The 24,092-nt window shown below is 41.0% G+C and overlaps 1 protein-coding gene across 10 annotated transcripts in view; it reads left to right on the top strand.

The window, feature by feature from the left end:
* CALD1 (caldesmon 1) overlaps positions 1–24,092 on the top strand; it is a 182,810-nt gene that overhangs the window by 113,091 nt on the left and 45,627 nt on the right. For 4 of the 10 annotated variants that reach the window (XM_057550099.1, XM_007177123.3, XM_057550097.1 and 1 more), the window contains exon 1: positions 2,178–2,473. The exons of the other annotated variants lie outside the window; for them this stretch is intronic. In XM_057550099.1, coding sequence (XP_057406082.1) covers positions 2,193–2,473 — 281 coding nt within the window. In that variant the 5' untranslated portion in view covers positions 2,178–2,192. Of the gene's footprint in view, positions 1–2,177; positions 2,474–24,092 lie in introns of those variants that run through there. 10 annotated transcript variants of the gene reach the window in all.

Raw genomic sequence — 24,092 nt, 5'->3', positions numbered from 1 at the left:
GTGTGTGTGTGTGTGTGTGTGTGTGTGTGTTGAGCAAGAGAGAGAGTCTGGGCTGGCCTAGAAGAACCACTGAAGTTTTTCCAGGCTACTCCATTTTATGAACTTATTCCAAATATGCCAAAACTATACTTGCCACCTCAGAATTGGAGTGGGGGTGGGAAACAGGGGAAATCAGGAGGTGAAACGTATTCCCAAGGTCAGTTGAGTCCCATAAGCAAATGTATTAGTTTTCTATCACTGCTGTAACGAATAACCACAAACTTGGTGGCTTAAAACAGCACAAACCTATCTATTGTTCTAGAGGTTCAAAGTCCAACACAGGTCTCTCTAGGCTAAAATCAAGATATAGACAGGGCTGCATTGCTTTCTGGAGGCTCTACGGGAGAATCTATTTCCTTGCCTTTCCAGTTTCTAGAAGCTGCCACATTCCTGTACCCCATTCCTCTATCTTCAGCACCAGCAAGGTCATCTCTCTGGCCATTATTCTATAGCCATATCTCTCTCTGACCTCAGCGGGAGAGGTTTATCTCACTTTAAACACCTGTGTGACTAAGACTGAGCACATCTGGATAATCCAGGATAATCTCTCCACCTCAATGCCTTTAACTTAATCACATCTGGAAAATCCCTTTTACCATGTAAAGTAACATATTCACAAGTTCTGGGCATTAGGACATGGATGTCTTTGGGAGGAATATTATTCTGCTTGCCACAGCAAATCACTGAATATTTTAAAAGGAAAAAAATTAAATGGGAAAAATGTGGTAGAAAGAGGAATAGCAAAATGCCTCAATATATGTATCTATCACAGTTTTGGAGCAATAAACTCAAGTCTAGTCAGTGAGTATTTCATTAAAGCCTCTTGTGTGATCTCTATGAGTGTCTCATGCACTTTAAATAGTCAATATATGTTGAGTGATAACATATATAATCAAAGGGATATTTAAAGGTGTATATTCATCATGATATGTAGAGATAATTAATTTTGAAGTTCATTAAACTATATTACTCTATAAACTATGACTTTGAGGACAGCATAGTACTTAAGCAATAAAACAACCAAAATTTTCTAGTTAGTTAAAGTGAAGAGAGGATTTAATCTAACTAAATTAAACTTCTTTAAGTTGAGCACAAGAATGCTTGCTTTGGTTCCTCTCCATGACTTTGGGTGAACTTTTGAAGTGCTCTGCGCCTCTGTGTCCATGTTTGTGATATGAAGCCATAGACCTCAAAGATGTTTTTCATCGTATGAAGGATGTGAATCAATGTGTAAAGTTGATTGTTTCTCCTGCTATTTACCAAAAGAATCATCTTAACCCTACACTGTGGAGATCTGGGTTGTTCTACTTATTTAACAGAAAGCCAGTCCCATAAGTATCTTGGTGCCCCCGCAGCAATCTGTTCATTCCTTGTTAGCGATGAAGAAGCATATTCATAACTCAAGCTTAGATAGAGTGTCATCTCCAGATAGAATCAACACCACCCCCTCCACAGGGGTTGGAATCTGGTTGCTTTCCAAGCTGTTGCTGACCAAGCTCCCTTGCCTGGCCTGGCAGATGAGATCACCACACCAGGGTGCCACGGGGGCAGACCGGGCCCACTGTTGCAACATGTTCCTTTGTCAAGCCGTTGCCCTCATTTCACCAAACACCCTGTATAACACAGCATATCACTGATCCTCTGGCTCTCTTCCCTTTGCCTTTGTATGCATTTTTATATCGTGCATCTTCCCCTGAATAAAAGGGATAATAGGAGTTTCCCAGATTTGATTTCTCAGTGGGAACTGTTTGCTTTGGAAGCCACTGACACCAATGCTAATTGAGAACAGAGCTCAGAACGAGGGCCTGAGAACTGCACCCGGATGAACTTTTTGGTGGGCTGATTTCCGTTGATCTCTTCAGAATTGGATTGTGCATGCAAGTGATACCATGGTCGACTATTTTCCGAAAGGCTGAGCACGTGGATCAGTGTCTTTTCCTTTAACTAGTTCTCTGCCTTAGAAGAATTATTTGTAATTGATCATAGAAAGTCTTCATCATGAAAGCTACTGGGGATCCTGGCCCCTACTGCCCAGTAATAACATTCTGGAAATCACGAAGCAATCTGAGCCGTTTACAATCTAAATCTAAACACGATGGGCCTCTATTAGAGAGATTACAGTAAAAAATAACAATCAGCTCTCTGATGATCCTATGCGAAGGGAAAGGGTGGGGAGGAGTAAATTTGGCAAAGGACAAGCCCAGACTTTCGTCACAGGGACAGACCAAAGTGTTAACACAAAGGGAGAGCCCGGGAGCATCCTGCACTCTGCATTTCAGCCACAGATAACATGGCACCTCCGCGGGCCCGGTCCACGCCCTGACCGCTCAGAGGGTCTCAGCACCTCTGCGCTCGCTCGCAGCCCTTTTCCAGCTGCAGACATGCTCGGGGGATCTGGATCGCAGGGAAGACGCAGCCTGGCCGTGCTCTCCCAGTGAGTGCTCGCTTCACCTCTTCAGTTTTTCTTCTTCTTCTTCTTCTTTAGCATAAAGGAATTGTAAAAAATAAAATAAAATAATTTTTTTTTTTTTTTAGTTGTGGGAGTGGGAGGCGAGAGGAGAAATCAGGAGGCAAAGGAAGGCAGTGAGTGTGTAAATATCAGCCCTGTATGAAACTTTTTGGTCTCAACTTGGTGGTGGTTCTGATTGGTTTTCCTCTGTTCCTTTTTTTTTTCCGTAGTGGTTCTTAGACCATTTGGGGGTGTTTATACCAAAGGCACGGGTTTTCTTATTCCACATACCGATCCACAAAGCATCACGTTTCTAAAGATCTGCTGTTAATTTAGACCTGAGCCCTGTGCTCGGAGTGATGCATCTGCGGGGCTCGGAGACTCTGGCTAAAGCACACATTGCCCAATCCTTAGAGTCAACAGCCCAAAGCCCTTCATACACTGACCATCTGACTGCGACAGAACAAGACCCAGAGCACATGCTATTGATCAGAGAATTGTTCAGATAACAGGCTCCAAAGTTTAGGATCCTGGAATCTTGGAATGTTCAACCTAGAGGGGCCCCTAGGGCTGTTTGCTGCAATCCTCTTCTTCTATAGACGGGAACGGAACCCAGAGGGGCAGCTCCACTTAACCCAAAGCCAGATAACAGTCAGTAGCAGGGAAGCCAGTGTCTTTGTACTTGCAGGCAAGGGCCCTTTTCACGCTGGTGTTTATGAGGTTTGGAAAACTCGCTGGGTCTTGGGAAAAGGTAAGGCACAAGAGTAAGAACACCAGATGGCCTTTCAGTAAATCTGTCCCATTTTTGAGAGTTTTGGCGTCGATTCAGCATGACAGTTGTTGTTCCATTTGTTCCAGCATTTGTGCAACAGCACATCAAATAAACAGCAACTCAATGGGGTCCTAAAAATGGGGTCCACATCCACTATATTAGCAGATCTCTTGGATAACCAGTTTCCCTAAGTGTGATCACTCAAGTGTGAGAGCACAGAGGGGTGTTAGAGGTCATCTATATGGTCCTGTGGTTATCAGACTGGTTGGGGGGCTTTGTTTTTTTTAGCAAATTTACTGTTACAAGGAATCCTGTTACATAAAGGAGATGTTCTGATTAAATAGGTGGTTTTGGATCTAGAGCTTCTCATCCCTGCTGCAGTCCCCAGTCACCCCCGCCCCCATTGCTCACGCCCACCCCACTCCCCATACCTCTCTACCCCACCCCACCCTACCCACTCCGCCAAAACTTCCTTGGAATCCTAGGTCTCCATGGAACTTCAGAAACCCCCATCTTATTTAATACCACCATTTCAGATGAGGAAACTGAGGCACATGGGGTGAAGGGCTTGCCCAGTGTTCACGGCTGGTCAACAATAGAGCCTGGAATGCAGGGCAAAGAGCCCAGTCTGCTGTGTGTGTGTGTGTGTGTGTGTGTGAATTCCTGGTTCTGAGTTTCTTCCCGCTCCATCATGCCCACAGTTCTATCAGTTTACTTTCTCCATGTCTCTCTCACTCTTCTCTAATCACTCTCTCATTTCCTGAATTTCAGCAGTTATCGCCCGCCACCTTGACAATTACAGTTGCCTCCTATCTGGTCCCGGCTTCATTCTCTGTCCTCTTTCTGATCCTGTCCCCTCCCGTCCTCCCACCCCCACCTTTGAAGATAGACCCCACTCTCCTCAACGTGGCACTCAAAGTTCTCCATAGTCTGCCTTTAATATCCCTTCCCATTCTGACCTCCCCCTGCTCCGGCCAAATCAGATCACTCACTGGTCCCCAAACTCATCATGTACAAGCCACCTCCATTCCTTGGCTCACTCTATTTCCTACGTGGAGAACACTCTATGTGCCTCAGTTTCCCCTCTGAAATGGAGACATTAAAAAAGATGGGGGTTTCTGAAGTGTTCCATGGAGACCTAGGATTCCAAGGAAGTTTTGGTGGAGTGGGTAGGGTAAGGTGGGGTAGGGAAGAGATGGGGAGTGGGGGGGGGTAAGCAATGGAGGGTGACTGGGGAGTAGAGTAGGAATGAGGGGCTCTATCTCATTTGTTCCTGACTTCCTTCCTGTCCTTCAAGGCCCAAATCAAATGCTACCTTCCTCCACAAGGCTTCCTCAGCTCTTCTTTTCTCTCCATATCCTTTGTCCACCCTTCTATTATTAACCTTGAACTAAAGTTAGTGGTGAGCATGCCTGTTCCTTCCCTTCCGTTCCCTTCCGTTCCCTTCCCTCCCTTCCCTTCTTTCTTATTTTTTATCCATTAACAGCAGGTAGTAATTTCACCCTTAACCAGATAAGAGGTCCAGTAAAGTCAATCATTTAAAGTCAATCTCTGAACCCAAAAGTGAGCAAAAGTGGCTAGTAGAATGCCAATGCAATATATGGTAATCCACTTGAGGGCAGGAACTATTTTGAAACTTTGAACTTTCAGCTTCCAGCACAGTGCCAATGCTCAAAAAAATATTCTTTAACTTTCCCATTACTGGATAAATCAAACTCAGTTCATCTAAGTTCACACTTTTCATTGGAGTCATTGGAACACACAAAGCTTCTGTGCCTTATGCTTTGGAAGAAGTTTTAGGTTAAATGCCAAAACAGATGCCCAACAAAATGAGTTCTAAATTCCTTTGCATTTGCATTAGATAATTTATCTCAGTTTCATCACCTACAGAGCGAGATTGGCGGTGTTTCTTTTATAAGGTGCATTAAGATTCCTGAGTGCCAGGACCTATTCAGAGCCATGTTATTTTCAGGGGCAATTGTGATTGGCTGTTCAGTTCTTTAGATTTCAAGGTGCTGTTTAATTTGTTCCTGGTAAGATTACTGAGAGATTCTGTCACTTGCAGTGTAATATTTTCACCACTTACTTTCTCATTTTCCCAAAGCCCCGTGAAGTCTTCTTGAGTCAAGATTTTGGGTTTCTTATAAACAGCCATGCTTTTGTCACATTTTGTAACAAATGTGGAAGGGTATATAAATTTTTAAACCATGGAATCAAAGAAACGTAGGAAATTATTTCATTCATCCCACTGTTTTCTGAAGAAACTAAGTTAAAAACATGTCAGGGAAATCAATAATTGGCATAATTGTATAAGATACAGAAGACGTGCACGTAAAAATGTTCAGATTTGTAAAAAGTTTAGGAAAAAATACCTGGTTTATTCAATCTTATTGGGGAATGTAGCATTACAATTTTCCAGCATGCTAAATTAAAAAAAAAAATTGTAATGAAAACTATGTCTTTCCCTTCTTTAAGCTAGATGTTACAATACATTTGAAACACTTCCACATTGCTGAGAATTGTCACTATGAATATAGTGGGTTTTTTTCTCAATAAATTTATTTATTTATGTATTTATTTATTTATGGCTGTGTTGGGTCTTCGTTTCTGTGCGAGGGCTTTCTCCAGTTGCGGCGAGCGGGGGCCACTCTTCATCGCGGTGCGCGGGCCTCTCACTGTCACGGCCTCTCCCGTTGCGGAGCACAGGCTCCAGACGCGCAGGCTCAGTAGTTGTGGCTCACGGGCTCAGTTGCTCCGCGGCATGTGGGATCTTCCCAGACCAGGGCTCGAACCCGTGTCCCCTGCATTGGCAGGCAGACTCTCAACCACTGCGCCACCAGGGAAGCCCTGAATATAGTTGTTTAAATCATGCTGTGAAACAGTGGTATCTCAGTGGATACAATTCTCATCCAGAAATTGTCCAATTATTGTGTGCTGTCCTCTATCTTTTTATTTATTTTATCTCTCCTAATTGCTCTTAATGCATCCAAATCTAGCGGTTCCACTCTGTTTGGATGTAGCCAAGGCTATCAGGAAGCCCCATTTGTTAGAATTGTGTTCAAGGAAAAAGTCAACTGTCTGGGCAGAGGAGCACTCAGGCACCTTCTCTATTACAAAGTAAAGGGCATGTACCTTTTGTGACTGTTGGTTTGTATACCAAACTGGCCATTTTTTGATCACTTTTGGGTTCAAAGATTGGCTTTAAATGATTGACTTTACTGGACCTCTCTTCTGGTTAAGGGTGAAATTACTACTTGCTGTTAATGGATAAATAAATAAGAAAGAATGGCAGAAAAACAGGCAATTGTACTTTTCACGTATGGGGCACTCTATAAATGATATTGCTGAATCTCTCCTGCAGTGGTGACTACACCAAATCTTTATGGAGTTGGTCTCGACTTTTTTGCATGTGTCTTACTGGCCACCTGGCCTCAAGCACACGGGCTGAGTGCCTGGTGGCCACAGGCCTGTCTTTCCTTCCTGGTTGAGGCAATTTGCATTGCTCACTCCTCTTTCCCTCTCCTTACCTTTGACCTATTTCTATCCTTGACATGAGCCCTCACTTCATACTGCTTCTCACGTCCCTCCCAGTCCTGCCAAAATGGCTTTGCAGAGGCAGGGCCAGCTGAGGCAAGAGGAATGGGGGCTGGGGAGGTGCTCTTCTGCCATCTGGAGGCCAGTTTGCCCTTGGCATTCCTAGCTGGACCAGCGAGGATGCCTTTATCCCGTAGAAATGCAGCTTCCGTTCTCGCTACTAGCTTCAGATATATCCTGGGTTTTAAAAGGTAGCTGTGGGCTGGCCTAAGATCCCAGCTGCCATGTATAATAATGTTTGAAGTTCCAAAAACCAATTTGCAAATTAAGGTTTTGGAAACAAGCTTTTCATAAACGTAGGACTGCCTGAATTCATTTCCAAGCCTAATTGAATTTTTAAGAGGAGCCTTTAAAAATCTGTAAACCTCACTCATTTCCATGCATTCATTCAACAAATATTCATTGAGGGTTTCCTGTGCCAGTTAGTGCTGCTGGACTAGGCACTAAGAACATAAAAAGGAACAAAACACAGACTCTGGCTTCAAGATTATCTAGTCTTTTAACTTCCCGCCCACTGCAGGAATCTTTCTTCAGCCCTCGCACAGCCATCACCCAACATACGCACATCCCCAGATCCGTCAGGGGCCGTGGCTGCCGTCAGAGCAGCACAGCCGCCCGGTCAGCATTAGCCACATCAGTGTTTCCTGTTTTCTCTTTCCCTCTGACCCTCCGAAAGAAATGCCAGTGTCTTTTAACTTATACTTAAGTATAAACTTAAGTATAATAAACTTAAGTTTATTTTGTGACTCAGTATTTTACATATATATACATACACACGCACAGATCTATTTGAAACAAATATTTCACAAAACAGTGCTCACTCTTGCTATGTACACCCTCTGATATTTTCTTCTTTTCAAGTTGTGCTGTAGATTTTTTTCAGCTTTATTAAGGTATAATCGACAAATAAAATCATAATATATTTAAAATGCACAATGTGATGATCTGATAGATCTGTACATTGTGAAAGGATTCCCATCATTAAGTTAATTAACAAATTCATCACCTCTCATACTTACCTTTTCTTTCTTTTCTGGTAAGAACACTTAAGTTCTACTCTCTTACCATATTTCAGTTATACGATACTGTATCATCAACTATAGTCACTGTGTTATACATTAGATCCTAAGACTTTATTCACCTTATAACTAAAAGTTTGTAGCCTTTTACCAGCCTCTCCCCATTTCCCCCATCTCCAACCCTTGGCAACCACCATTCCAATTTAACTTTTTTTTTAATTCCAAATGTAAGTGATACCATGCAGTATTCGTGTTTCTCTGTCTGGCTTATTTCACTTAGCACAATGCCCTCCATATTCATTCATGTTGTTGCAAACGGCAGAATTTCCTTCTTCTTTTTTTTAAATAATTTTTGTTGGCGTATAGTTGATTTACAATGTTGTGTTAGTTTCAGGTGTCCTTTTTAAAGGTTGAATAATATTCCATATTATTCTGTATATATTATATATGTTATAATATTCCATATTTTATATATATATATATCCATTCATCCATTGATGAACACTTAGGTTGCTTCCATACCTTGGCTATGGTGAGCAATGCTGCAATAACATGAGAGTACAGATATCTCTTTGATACAGTGATTTAGTTTCTTGCCCTCTGATTTTCTATATTTTATATATCATTAAAAAATGCTAGTCATAAACTACTAAGTAGACTTCAGAAGCTGCAAACTGAAGTTTGAAAACGACTGAACATATTACATAATCTTGGTAACCCTGACCACACTGGCTGCCTGCCTCAGGGATCAGCCTGGAAGTTTAAGGAGAGGCTTTTCAGGTGGGAATCAGAGGGTCTGGATTCTGGTCTAGCTCCTTCTCTAATCAGCACTGGGATTTCCAGGAAGCCACTTCATCTCGCTGCAACGCAGCTATAAGATGGAGATGCTCATGCCTGCTCGGTGTAATTTGCAGAGTGTTAAGACCATCCAGTACAATGACGTGCGTTAAAGTATACGGGAAAAAACTAAGTACGTAACAAATGCAAGTTATTATTAAATAGCCTTATTTTTCCCGATTAAAATTTAATATCAGAGGAACAACTTGGAGAGACCATTTGTTCTTTACAGAGTTGTGGAAAGATCCTTGCATGGGCTGTAATATTATGCAACTTCACAAATGAAAATCTGAGTGGCATTTGTTTGTGATGTTGTAACTAGGTTTGTATTTAAGAAGCTCAGTCAGGTCATCCTCTTTCCTCTGCCCTTAAATACTTTTTTCTGGTTGTAAAATCAAGGAAGCAACTAGGTGGTCATTGGGTTTTTAACTCATGAGCCAATTTATGAAGGAGTATGCTTTGCCTGATAGTATCTGCTTTAGCCCACTGGATTTATAAACACTCATTTCCACTGCTATTAAGACTGCTTTTTATTAGAAACACCTGACATTAAATAAAAGTAACCAGTAAAGGAGATAACTTTATTAAGAAGGGTTTAAAACAATAAACTTCTAGAGAAAATATGGTACTTTTCTCACTGATCTTTCACTTTTTCTTTGTAACCTTATTGTAAACCTCATCTCATGCAGACATTGATTAGAATGCTTCTTTCAAGTCTTGATATTCCTATTTAGGGCCTGGTATTTTAGGCTGATATTTTCTATGCTGATTAATTCCTATTTAGGGCCTAACCCACACTAGACATTTGCCTCTTCCAGGCTAGCTCTGCCTGCTACATCAGTTCTCCATGTCTTTTACTTCCATGACTTCTTTCTGATATTTACAAGGAATGTCTACACTCACCTTTTCTAGAACTCGATTCTCCAAATCACTGTACCTTTCACTTTGTATGCAACTGAGATAATATAAAAAATAATATAGTAAAATAAGGACTATATTCACCCCAAGAAGAAGAGAATAAATTTGCCACGTTTCCTCTTTAAAGAGTGAAAACATTCTTTACACAGATCAGCAATACCCTACCAAAGGCCATAGTTCATAATTACCTTGCATAGTTTCCAGAGAAAAGTACATGAAATACATAAAATGTAAGTATTTTTTTCAACCTACCTTTAATATGATTTCATGATATTTATAACTTTTGTGTAATTTCCATAGCTACTTAATGAATTATTCTGATATGCCTAAGAATTGAATTGAAAATAATGGTGTTCACACAACCTTTTAATGAGTAAATTAAGGTCCAAGGTGGCCTAGGTACACTGAACTTTTGGAACAGAAGAGGTGGCTTTAAAGAGGAACTGATCGCTCACCTCTGCCATTTCTCCAGTAGTCTTTCTGGAGCTAAACAGCACTGTTGGCTGGGAAAAAGTGTCTCAATACTCTTTCTACTGACCAGACCCACCTTTCAAAGCACTAAATGGTCCCATTCTTGGCACATGAAAACTAGAGTCGGGTATCCTGACTCCCACATCTGTGTTTAGACCTCGATCATTGCTAAGTGTGTGACTTGAGCAGGTCTCTTAATTTCACTAGGCCTAAGTTTCTTCATATGTGGGGGGAAAAAATTATAGTATCTGTCTTGCAGGTTTAGTGAAAATTAAAAGAATTAGTTATGTGAAGGTGTGTAAACCACAGTGGATGTTTAATCAGTGTTAAATTTTCTACCTTCCCCTTCCCTCTGAGCACTCCCTTTCCTAAAAACCCCAGGAGAGAAATGGCTTGATATCTTACACCAACAAAGCGACTGATGCGGGGGCAAAAGGCAGATGAATTCAGTTTGTGATTGACATGTGTTCAAAAAATCCATCTACTCTAGAAAAATCAGAGGAGCTCTTCATCTCAGATTTTCGTTGCTCCATTTACTTCCTACTTAAAAATGATAACCTATACTGCTGTACTTTGGATAACTCTGAAGTTAAAAGAAATTTGCTAAAAATAGACTTGGGGCAAAATATAAAATTACTACTTTTCCAAATTGGCCTAAACCAGACACATTGTGAAGGAGGATGTAGTAAGAAGTAGGGATTTGTTTGCCAAAGACTTCGATGCCACCAATCTTTAGGTAAGCTTGATAAGTAAGGAGAGTATAAATAAAGAATATTAACTTTGAAATCCAGATAAAGTTGGACCCAAATCCTAGTTGCATCATTTTATTAACTATGTGCCCTTTAGCTAATGACTTAATCTCACTGAGTTTCTTAGTTTATTTGTCTATAAAATGAGGAAAAGATATGTAAAGTAGTTAGCACAGTGCCTGGCACTTAGTAAGTGCTCAAAAAAATATGTGTGGGGTGATTAACAGTGATAATTATTGGCATTAACTGGGTGTCTAGGGGATGAATCTGAGGTAGCTTCCAGGTATTCACAAAAGCATGAGTGACTGTGATGAGTTGTATTAATTTCCTAGGGCTGCCATAACAAAGTACCACAAACTGGGTGGCTTAGAACAACAGAAACTCATTGTCTCTGTCTCACAGTTTTAGAGGCTAGAAGCCTGACATCAAGGTGTCTGCAGGACCATGCTCCCTCTGAATCCTATAGGGAGAGGATTCTTCCTGGCCTTTTCTGGATTCTGGCGGCCCCAGCTGGGGCTTGGTTTGTGGCAGTAGAGCTCCAATGCTTCCATTACTTCACATGACATTCTCCCTATTTCTCTTCACATCATCTTCCCTCTGTCTGCCTCTGTGTCCAAATTTCTCCTTTTTATAAGGATGCCAATCATTTTGGATTGGAGCTCACCCTCATGACCTTATCTTAACTTGATTACATCTTGATTCCAAATAAGGTCACATCCTGAGGTACTGTGGGTCAGGACTTCAACATATTTTTGGAGATGACACAATTTGACCCATTATATTAGCATACAGAGTTCCTAGAATTAAATGCAACAAACCTGGCCCTTTCCTCTACATTTTAAAGTTTGCTGAGGTCTCCATAAGTTGAGCAAACCTTATGCATCCTGGAGAGGCATAATGTGGAAATGGTATTCTGATATGAGTTTGCTGAGTAGTGGATACTTCCTGATCACAAAAGCACAAAAGCTCCTCAGACTCAAGCATCACTGGGGCTTTCTTTTTAACCTCAGTGAGTGAAGGACACCCAGGAAGTATGTACAGTCTCTTCTCACCCCAAGGGAAACAGCCTTGAAGTCAGAGATTGAACCATCTCAGGCCTATGCAAGTTAGTATTACGGGAAAGACTTACTTTCCACTTACTCTCCCTCCCTGGTATACATTTTTTAATTTCTGACCTTACTCAAACATTCAGTTTGCCCCTGGGAAACATTACAAATCTGACTCTCTTAGATCTGAAGACTTGCAGGTTGGGAGGGAGACCCTGTAAAACATTCCCTCCACCTAGAAGCTTAAGAAGTCTAGTTTTATGAGCCCACCTAGAGCTACAGGTAAATCTCAAACCAAGATCCTCAGGTAACAGAGGAGCAAAAGGAACACAGCAAAGGTGAAAACTGAACATATGAGGGAGTAAAATTATAAGTTACAACAGAAGGCATCTTAATAAATCAGATGGGCTACTAGTTCAATGTAATGAACCACTCACCTAAATAAACAGTAAAAGGTGCTAATAATTGTCGAAAAAAAATTATTAGCAAAGTAGAACCATTTGATCCTTAAATTGAGTACTGTATTAGTTTCCTAGGGCTGCTGTAACAACGTACTACATACTGGGTGCCTTAAACTAACAGGCAGGGTTGTTTCCTTCTGAGGGCTGTAAGGGAGAATCTGTCCCAGGCCTCTCTCCTAGCTTCTCTTAGTTTGACTGTCCTTGGCATGCAGATCCATCACTCCAATCCTCTGTATTCACATGACATTCTCTCTGTGTTTCTTGACATAGTCTACCTTCCATGCATGTCTGTTTCTATGTCCAGATTTCCTCCTTTTTATAAGGACACCGGTCCTATTGGATGAGGGCCCACCCTAATGACCCATCATAACTTGATTACCTCTGTAAAGGCCTTATTTCCAAATAAGAACACCTTCTGAGGTCCTGGGGATTAGGTGATCAACCAACCAATCATTTTTAGAGGACACACTTCAACCCATAACAAGTACTGAAAGATTTAAAATACTCTAATGTGACATTGCATAGTTTAATTCATAAGCAATAAGTGGGATAATTTTCTAGTACAATTAAAATGCCAGCTGACTGAAGGATATGGGGGCAGTGCCAGGCCATCTGTCTAAAGCCATTCCAGTGACACTCAGAACCAACCTCCATGCGTAGAGTTCTGAACCATCAATTCTCCACTAAGTTTGGGTGTTAAGCCAGCCCCAAAGAAGAATAGAAAAGGGGATTATCCTCTTCCACTGGGACACGAGTGTTTTCTGGCATAGGAAGATAAAGCTGTCTGATGGTAAATTTCCATCCACATTTTAATGAGAAGTGACATGGGCTAAGAGAGAGACAGAGAAAATGAGAGATAAAGGGCATTCCATTTATTGCACATTTATTGCACATTTTTAGCCACTACTCTTCCTCTCCACACTCCAGTGCTCAAAAAAGACAGAGACAGGGTAGTCAACAGAGGAGGAATAAGGGAATACCAACAAAAGAATTTTTTCCTATATTTGTTCTGCATGTCTCAGCCTTCTCTGGTGTTAATATTCTCAATGAAAATGAGTTTAAGATCCTTGAGTTAGAAAAATGTTTCTGCCCAGTTCTCCCCTTCATGCTTGGAAACAGCAGCATACCTTAGAAGACATATAAGCACAGAACCTATTTCCCATATGATGATGAGGAGGAAGAGAATAATAATAGTAACAATAATAATAATAATGGTTAACACTCATACAGTACTTACAATGTACCAAGCACTGTACTAGTACTTTACAAATATGAGTTTATTTAATTCTTCAACAGCACTACAAGTTAAGCACCATTGTCTCCATTTTACAGATGAGGAAAATGAGGCCAGAGAGGTTGATTCGCCAGCCCACTTCCTCCCTGTGTGGGTGTGTAATGGCTGGCTCCTGGTGGCTCCCTTGCTTTCTCCAGCTAACACTTAACGGATGTTATTCCCAGCCTGTGCTTTCACGGCTCTAACCTCTGGTCTTTGAGTGGGAGAATCTGGCAGCAATTGTAATATGACATCAGATCCTGCTTGATGAGCAAGCTTCTCCTCCTGGTGGAGCAGGGCTGGACAGGGTGAGAGGAGTGGTCTAGTGAGGGTCTTTGATCTTTCATGACTCTACCTTAAATAACCAGCCCAGGGGACTACATATAGCTTTAAGGGCCCTACAAAGAGGCAATGAGTGTACCTTTCCCCCACAGTGGAAAGGTATTTCCATAAAATTGGCAACTCCTCTCATTTCACTGTTATTAATAATCACATGGCTTTCTTATGCCAATTTAAAGAAATAAACTCTTCGAATAATTCTGAACTTCTCCATATCTTAACTTCTAAATCCTGCCCCGTCCAAGTTAGAGAACTGAGTCCTGGAAAGAAAGGGATGTACTATGTCGTTGTTGTGCAAAGAACCCAGACTTTGGGGCCAGCCAGATGCAAGTTAAGATCCTATGTGTATGGTCCTGGGCAAGTTACTCAACTTCTCTGTGCCCGGTTTGTTCCTCTAGACTGTAAAATAAGAACCATCGTGTCTATTCAGTGCTATTGTAAGGATTAGATGGAATGCATCCTGCCCATTGCCTGACACCTAGTCAGTACAGGCAGATCTCATTTTACTGTGCTTCGCTTTATTGAGCTTCACAGATACTGCGTTTTTTACAAGTTGAAGGTTTATGGCAACGTTGAGTTGAGCAAGTCTATTGGTGCCATTTAATCAACAGCATTTGCTCACTTCTTATCTCTGTGTCACACTTCGGTAATTCTTGCAATATTTCAAACTTTTTCATTATCACTATATTTGTTATAGAGATCTGTGATCAGTGATCTTTGATATTACTATTATAATTTTTTGGCATTGTTAGCAATAAGGCATTTTTAATTAAGGTACATAAATTGTTTTTTAGACATAATGCTATTGCACACTTAATAGACTACAATATAGTGTAAACATAACTTTTACGTGCACTGGGAAGCCCCCAAATTTGTGTAAGCCCCAAAATTTGTGTATCTCGTTTTATTGTGATATTTGCTGTATTTCGGTGGTCTGGAACTGAACCTGCAGTATCTCCGAGGTATGCCTGGACTGCACAAATGGGAATTATCACCATTGAATAAGCTTCCTCATTTTTTTTTAAACAATCTCTATGTTTGCTTCACTCATTCAAAGTCAAGGCTGGCTGGTCTAGTACATTCCTCTTTTTTTGACACCAATGTTATTATTTCAAATGGACAATGGCTATTGTATTTAGATTATTAGTCTTAGAAATGTTAAACTTACAACTTTAACACAGAGTCAAATTTAGCAGAGTTGGTTGTTAGCAGCAGCCCAACCCCAGAGGACAAAGTGATTCCTGAGGCCTCCTGCAGTCTCCCAGGGGCCTAAACACCTTTTGTTTAAAGGTCCTTGGGGGAACTTGAAGACCTAAACTCTCTCTGGTAGGCTTCAGAGCTTCATCTGAGCAGAACACCACAGTTCTATGACTTCTCTGAGATGGAAGAGAGCATCAATCAGAAAAGTCCAAAATTGTAATGATGTCCTGACTCTGAATATAAGTCACTCAGCTTCTCTGAGCCTATTTCCTCAACTTTGAAACAGGAATGATAGTATTGTCTGCCTCACTGGCATTCTAAAGATAAAATTAGAGCATGTACATGATGGAAGTGTTTTATAAACTCTAGAAAGTTAGAATTGTGATTCAAATTATTGTTTGGATGGATCTGAGTTTCTGAGTTGGCTCTGAAAACAGCTTAGCCACTAAACAGGATGGGATTAACAGGACAGCCCTGCTGACACAGATCATAACAGGACGGCATCTCATTCTGACTTGGAAGCTGCTCCCAGTTGTACTAATATCATAGCAAAAAAGCTTGGTTTAAGCAGTGGAAGATTGTGAACAAAGGAAGAAGGTGGTTAGCTAGGTAGGACAAGGGTCAGAGCATGGAGAGGGGACCCCTGTAGACAGGTGAGAAGCAGAAAGACAGAAGGGGGGGCAGGGCTTTTATTTTGCTTCAGGTTCAAAAGAAAGCAAATGATATCTGTAGGTTCAGGTGTATGCTTAGAACTGGGACAGACCATCCAAGCCCAGCCCTTCTTAACCTTAAGACCAGATACTCACTGATTATACATATTCAACACCCTGGAAGCATTCAACTTAAAATTTCCTTGACTTCATTACTAAGTTTCAAAAATACCCTTCCAAAAAAATGCATTAAAAAAAACTATTAGGATTGTGTTTTTTTGGTTTGGTCTTAAAAAAAATTTTTTTTTTTCATCCAAAACCATAATTGTGGCCTACCAAGATAGATTCTTCTCCCATACAGCGAGGATTTAATTTTTCCAGTCCCCTCCCTCAGTGCCTGTTACCCTCTGCTCATTTCTGATGAACTGCACATGTTGTAGAAGCCACTCTGGGACTCAGACACGAGCAGTCTCCCTCGCCACTGCCAGTGTCCTAATAAGGGAATGAAGGAGCTCCTATTGGTGAGGTAAGAGGAGTCAGGCGGCGGATGATATTTTTGCTGATTGGGGAGGATAAGGTGTGGTTTGGCAGGTACCTCGTTGGTTTGGCTGTGGCTCCCGAACTAGTTTTTTTTCTCTTTTTACAGTTTGAATTCTGTGAAACAGACACTAAGAATTGTTTTCTCGCTTAAAGCTTAGCTGAGCTTTAAGAGTATCATCTTGACACAGACCATCCACGATGGAGGAAAGATGGGAATGTGGAGTGAAGTGAAGTTTTCATCCTGAAAGGAGGTTGAGGGGCTGCCACCAGAAGGAAGGTGACCTCAGACTCAGTCAGATTTGGTCATGGAGAGAACAAGGGGTAGACCGTTCAGTGTATTTAACCAATGTTTAATAAGTTTAAAAATTTATCTGCACAAAAATATCAACTTTCACTTTCTGCTTGCCAATATTGATGTACCCTAATTTTAAAAAATAAAAGAAACAAAATGACTGTTTAGGATCATAAGGACAAGTGGCCTCATCTATTTCCACTCTGATCTCTAAATACTTGCCCATGACTCCTCTGTCCACTGTTTTCGGAATGTCTCTACGCTGCCTTTTAACGTGACTGCATCTGGCCCGAACTGTTCCTCAGTCACTCATTATGAATCAGTATTTCTCAACCTGGCTGCAGACTGGAATCACTTGGGGAGCTTTAATGCCTGGATTATACCCACAGCGGGTCTGATTTAATTGATCTGGGGCACAGCTTGGGCAGAAGGATTTTTAAAAGTTCCCCCAGATGATTCTAACGTGTAGCCAAGATTGAGAACTACTGCTCTGGATGCATCCTCTGTTGTATCATCCAGCTCCCGGTGGGCAGGGCCAGCCTCTTTCTCTTTCTGACGTTTTGAAACCTTTAAAGAAAATACAATATGTATATGAAACGAGTTAGACAGGTTTATTCTCAGGTTGGTAAATTCAGTTCGGTTGTTTTAAACCTAACAGCAGAGAATTGTGCTTTCAACCAAAATCTACTTCTAGACACATGGGTATTATTTGAACTTTATTTTCCATGCATGTAAAGAGTGAAATTCTCTGCCAGCTAGTCGAAAAACAGTGATTCCATTTCAAAGGCATAATAATAATAATGAAGTTAAATTTTTAATGTTTTAATGTTTTCTCTGTGTTCATGCAAGCTATTCATCTCTTGATATTTAATTTAGTTAGTAAATGCTTCTTCATTTGACTTTTCTTTTGATATTAACCCAACTTCACATCCTGAAACTGTGAAATTGCTATCTGTAGCAAGGATAGGATGATATGACTGAGGAATTTTTAAAAAGTATTTTAAACCATCCATCTTTGAAAATAAGAAAATCTGAGAGTGTAGTACCAACATGGGGAGAAGTTTTGAATTTTGGAAGAGTGATGGATAAATCAGATGTCCAGAATAACTTATTACTCTCAACTTCCTCACTGGAAATTTCATTACCAAAGAAGAAAGGTCATTTAGAAATTCAGGAGAACAGGCTGAGCTAGGAATATAAATTAGAAAATCATCACCTAAAAATTGACTAACAAGTAATAAACATAGATGGGATTACCCAAGGCAAGTATGCTGAGTAAGAAAAGACTAGCCCTGAGGAAGACACAAAGGAAACTACAAAATAAACGGTAGGCAGAGAATTTCACAAAGGAAGGTATGCACAACAGTGTCAAAGACCTCTGTGAGGTCAAATAAAATGCGGTCTGAAAAGGGCCATTGTACACTTTGTTCCAAAGTGTAGCTCTAGAGAGCACAAGCCCATAATACAATGTTATTGGGGGTTATGGCTACTAACATTTGGATCAAAAATAGTCAACCTAGTGTTCTGAGACATTCAGTAACCAAATTGAACTGTTATTTTTTGTTCACTTTTTGGATATTTTTATCAGTTGGGCAAGTGGTTAAGATGTCTGGAGATAAAATAAAATCACTTCAGTACATACTCCTGGATACATCCCTAGGTGAGTTTAGGTTAGCTACAAAGTAGATTAAACTAATTTAGAAACCTAACTCTGAAACTAGAAGTAAAAATGACAAGACTGCCCATGATACAGTGAAATTAGCTATTTTTGGTTATCTTAATGATTTACCCCATGAATTACAGAATCTGTTTTGACTAGAGCACATGAAAATATTTCTAAAGGACCAGCTAAGTCAAACTTGCTTAGTTTACTTACTTGTACTGAATTATTTTTGCTTTCCACAGACATTGCAGAAGGCCCAAACCAATAATAGGCTTGACAGTGAGAGTAGAGAGAATATAGGGGGATATAAGGACTTTATAAGGGTTGATGATCCAAGAGAGAGTTATGGGGGGAAAGGCATGCACCAGAGTAACAGGAAAACAAAGAGTTTCTGCTCTGTTCATGAGCCACACCAAGGCCAATCATGTGACAGGAACAGAGACAGGCTGATGGCAGGTGTGCAGGTGCACTTACTCACGCACACATAAGCTCTTGAAGCAGGCCAGGATCCACAAACAGACTAGAAAACACTGGTTGACCCAGTTTGACTTTAGTCCCTGATTATTGACTATATTCAAAAGTCAAATATCTTTCTTGTCCATAACCATTTGGTTCTTCTTACCCAGGAAAACATACATTTTCCAGCTCTAAACTCAAGGGGACTTTCTGTAAGTAGTAGCAACATAATGCCATCTACACAGAAAATAGCATTCAAATGAGAAACAAATTTACAATAAATGCATTAAAACTTTGGCATCTTTGGCCAGTGAGCTAAATTTTCCAGGTACCTACCCACAGAGACGCTGGCAAGATGGCTTTGACTAGTAACTGTTTCCAACTTCCGGTGGGAAGGAATTGAGAGAAATGTGAGGTATTGACGTTCTACCTCCTGTATTTTTTGCTAACCCTCTTCTATCTCCAAGCAGAGCCTGGAAGCTGCCACTAGCACTCCCAGGTCGGATTAATATGGCTCTGTTCCATCACTTCGTAGTGTTGAGGTTCAGACTTGAGAGGTCCTTTCTTCCCATGGTGAATGATCAGGCTTCAGCTCCTGGGACTCATGGTCAGAGCAAGGCCCATGGCTAGTGCAGTATGGCCGTGGGCACAGCCAGGTTTCCTGACTCATATTCACAAGCCGGTGTGGAGTGCTGCCTTCTTGGAGACTTACAAAGCTTCTGAATGACTGTGTGTGTACGCCACACACTTGCCTTTGGGACATCATTTGGGGGTGGCTTCTCCCACTGACAATGCTCTAATAACTTTAAATGTCATTTTCTCAGTAAATACTCCTGCGCCTAATATAGAATTGTTGGCCTTTCCCTATTCACTAAACTGAGTCACATTTCATTGATCTGTCCTTTAGGGAAGCATTGTTGTCCTATATTTGACACTATGACTTTTTTTTTTTTAATTTATTTTTGGCTGCGTTGGGTCTTCGTTGCTGCACACGGGCTTTCTCTAGTTGTGGCGAGTGGGGTCTACTCTTTGTTTTGGTGCGTGGGCTTCTCATTGCAGTGGCTTCTCTTGCTGTGGAACACGGGCTCTAGGCATGTGGGCTTCAGTAGTTGTGGCACGTGGGTTCAGTAGTTGTGGCTCACGGGCTCTAGAGCGCAGGCTCAGTAGTTGTGGTGCACGGGCTTCATTGCTCCGTGGCATGTGGGATTTTCTTGGACCAGGGCTCGAACCCGTGTCCCCTGCACTGGCAGGCGGATTCTTAACCACTGTGCCACCAGGGAAGCCCCAACACTAAGACTTTTAAATGGCTTCATGTTGACCTATTTGCCCTTTCCATATCTGTTTCAGTTAAATCCATATGAACTTAGGCAGTTCACCTCATATCCAGGGAACTGAATTAGCCTTCATCATTGTTAATTAGCCATTGCTCGGTGTCTTATGCCATATGCCTTTCCTGAATTCATTACTAAAAATACTTATCAAATACCTACAAACACGTTGGGGAGGAGGGCTAAAAATATGTATAAAACATGACTCTTGATTTCAACAGATATGACATAGTATGAGAGATAGGATGATACACAAATAACAATAAGGCAATATTGGGCTTCCCTGGTGGCGCAGTGGTTGAGAATCTGCCTGCTAATGCAGGGGACACGGGTTCGAGCCCTGGTCTGGGAAGATCCCACATGCCGCGGAGCAGCTGGGCCCGTGAGCCACAATTGCTGAGCCTGCGCGTCTGGAGCCTGTGCCCCGCGACGGGAGGGGCCGCGATAGAGAAAGGCCCGCGCACCGCGATGAAGAGCGGTCCCCGCACCGCGATGAAGAGTGGCCCCCGCTTGCCGCAACTGGAGAAAGCCCTCGCACGAACCGAAGACCCAACACAGCCAAAAATAAATAAATAAATAAATAAATAAATAAGAAAATCCTTTAAAAAAAAAAAAAATAAGGCAATATTGACAAATATCTGGAACAACAGCAACGATTTCACAGGAGGGAAAGAGTTCCTTCCAGTTGACCTTCATTACGACTGGTAAGACCTCACACAGGTTTGAGCTGGCCATGAGGGATAGAGAAGAGCCCTCTAGGTAAAAATGGAGAGGAGGGAGGAGCACGGTCAAAGAAAAGAAGGCAAGAGAGTATAAATGAAGTTAAACTAATAGGAAATGAAGCATTACTGATGCTTATTATGCTTTCTGGCCCTGGCATCTTCACTAAGTCCATATTTCCGACCATGTGTGACTGGTCCTGAGGGAAGAGCAGGAGTTCCGCCCCCAGAGGGGAGGGCGGCCCCTGTCCTTTCACATCCTTGCAGTTTACTTGTAACTGGGTAAGTGCATATACCGATGGTATAGCTTATCTAGTTTAAAGTAAACTAACCTTCATGAAATGGACTCAGGTTTCTGGACTTGAAAGGATTTCTGCAGAAACTGCAGGTTGAAGGGAACACTGACCACATGAGCCCAGGGAGGCTCTGAGAACGCGGTGGAGCTGTCACTAATGCTGTGAGTGTGTATGAGCGCTTAGCTTCTGAGCCACGCGCTTCACCTGTGCCTTTCAGCAAAGGAGAGCTGTCCACAAAGAGCGGGGAATAGAACTGCTTTTTAGAAGAAACTCATGCAGCAGAGAGATCTTTCGGGAAATGACCCCATTGCTTTGTGATTTTTTTTTTTTTTTTTTTTGTCCAAACAGATGTAAACATGTAACCTACCTAAGAGTACTGATCTTCACACCTCACCTTGGAACCAACATTTTCTTATCTATTTAAAAATCTCCCAAGTAAAACATCTCAGTGGAGATGTTTATTAAAAATGTAAAACTGCCTTTGGATGACTCTGAACGAACAACTAGTTGATATCAGGACAGACATAAATTTCCTAAAGTTTACAGAAAACTGCATGGTTGGTGGGGCAGATTGGCTGTATTAGTATCATGCTTCAAATGCCAAGCCAATGATGTGTTCTTTCCACTTGTCTCTACATATCTTTTAGGGGCTTTTTTAAAAAATTAAGTTATTACTGTCATTTAAAACCAAATTTCAAAATAAATTGAACTTATAACCAGATTTTCAAATTACTTATCTCAGTGTGTTAAACTAAGAGTTTTCACAAAAGATTTTATGAACATTAATAAATTAAACTTACTTTAAATATGTTTTGTTTTGTTGTCATATCTTTTTCCTGTGTTAGAAATCTATAAACATTTAAACAGCACTACATGTATATAATTTATAAATAAGTTACTATATATGTGTATATGTGTGTATATATATACATATATGTGCATATATGTGTGTGTATATATATATATATATATATATATATACATATATATATATGCTTAAATTTTTTCACTGATAGTAACACTATAAAAAAATTTCAGGACCTTTGGCTGAGATCAGGGATCAGCAAACTTTTTTTGTAAAGGACTAGATGGTATATATTTTCAAATTTGTGGGAAATACACTCTCTGTCATAATTACTCGACTCTGACATTAAAGGGTGAAAGCAGCCATAGACAATCCGGGAATGACTATGTTCCAACAAAACTTTATTTACAACAACAGAATGTGGGCCAGATTCGGCCCTTGAGCCATAGTTTGCCAATCCCTGGTTTAGATGACTGGAGCTCTTTGTTAATCTACAGAACACCCTAAGAAAGCTGATACAGTGTCATAGGTTAGAAAGAAAACAAGTATGGGATCTAAAGACCTGGGTCTAGTCCTGATTTTGTAGTTGCTTGAGTCACTTCACCTCTTCAACCCCAGGTCACCATGTGTAGCATGGATTGAAAATAACCTCCAAAATTCCTTCTAGTTTAATGATTCTGTTGTTTTACTATCTTGCCAGCTTGCCACAGTGGTGGATTGCACCTGGGATCTGATTAACAAGCAGAATAAGTAAAAATTTGATTTACTCTATGTGGGCAAAGTGAGTACAAGACAGTGGAGAATAAAAAAGGACAAAATGCCACTCTGAAAAATTGGAAATCACAGCTTATTGCTCTTGAAGGATCCTCCACAGTGCTTCTGTTCTAAATGATCGTAGGATTTGCTCAACTGAAGTCTCCTCTTGCAGCTAAGATTTATGGAGCCCTTGATATTGGGTAGCTAGCCCTTTATTTCTCAGGGAAAGCTGCAGAGTGACATGAAACACCTGGAGTGGAGACTGAAACTAGAAAATCCTCCCTGTGTGTTTCTGTAGGGCCACCGCAATGGAAGGAGCACCCCTCTTAAGCTTTGTAAAATGGTTGGTTTACTCTTCCAGTTACTGGAAGCTGTCCTTCTGTATGTGCCAAGCACAACTGGAGCCTCACTAATACCTTTCACGTACTCCAAGCACCGGCCAGACTGGATTGTTTGCTTTCTCATGTCCATATTTCCTGACTCTGCAGCCTTGCTATTGGAGCTCTCTGTATGTGGAAAGATCCTCTTCTGTCCCCCCGGCCCCAATCCTAAAAGATCTAGCTCAGGTACCACTTTCTCCACGAAGCCTTCTCTGATCCCTTAGCTGGAATCGTCTTCTTCCTCCTCTAAACTTTAGATCACTTTATCAACATCTCCTATGATATTTACCGCATTCTATCTATTATTATGTTCTTACACCTGTCTTAGCTTCCCTACCAGATTATAAACTCTTTTCAGGGTTTTCACCTTAGCTTCCACCCTCAGTGGCTTGAATGGAGTAAATACTCAATAAATGTGTGTTGGATGAATGCATTAATTCCAGTCACCTAGGTGTCAATTTGCGTGTTAGAGTAGCATTACCAACCAGCACCCAATTCTGTAAGTTAAGAAGCCACATTCATACCTGGCACATCGGCCACCAGCACCTCCTCAGAATCTAGGCTGTTCAGAGCCCATCACTCTGATGTCCCACTTGAATTTAACTGTCCTCCCTTCAAAGTCTAGGTGCTACGGGGATCAGTGGTTTGGTTGTAGAGAGGAATATACACAAGATCAGAAACCGATAAACCAATGCCAGTGCTGTAACTTTGTAATTTATAACTAGAAAAAAATATTTTTAGAGTAAAGTCAGTTATCTCCCCTACTGAAGCAGTGCCTCCTGTACCAGGTAACAATTTTAAAGAACTAGTGACTGTATTGGTTTATACTCTATTGTTGGGGTGTCGATCTGCTGGTGCAGGACAGGTACCTCAAGCAATTTAAGTGCTATCTAAGAATGTCTCTAATGCCCATGTTTCTCTCTCTCAGAGCCCCGGCTGTCTGATTCTTCAGCTGTCGGTGATCTAATTCAGTTAACACACACACAAATGTGGGAGCTTAGTTATTTAATATTACTTTATCTGTTTAAATGTTCACATTT

This window comes from Balaenoptera acutorostrata, chromosome 7 (assembly GCF_949987535.1).
Source record: "Balaenoptera acutorostrata chromosome 7, mBalAcu1.1, whole genome shotgun sequence".
In the NCBI taxonomy this organism is placed as follows: domain Eukaryota; kingdom Metazoa; phylum Chordata; class Mammalia; order Artiodactyla; family Balaenopteridae; genus Balaenoptera; species Balaenoptera acutorostrata.
Note: the sequence above shows the minus strand (reverse complement) of the source record. Positions and strands in the feature narration are given on the sequence as shown.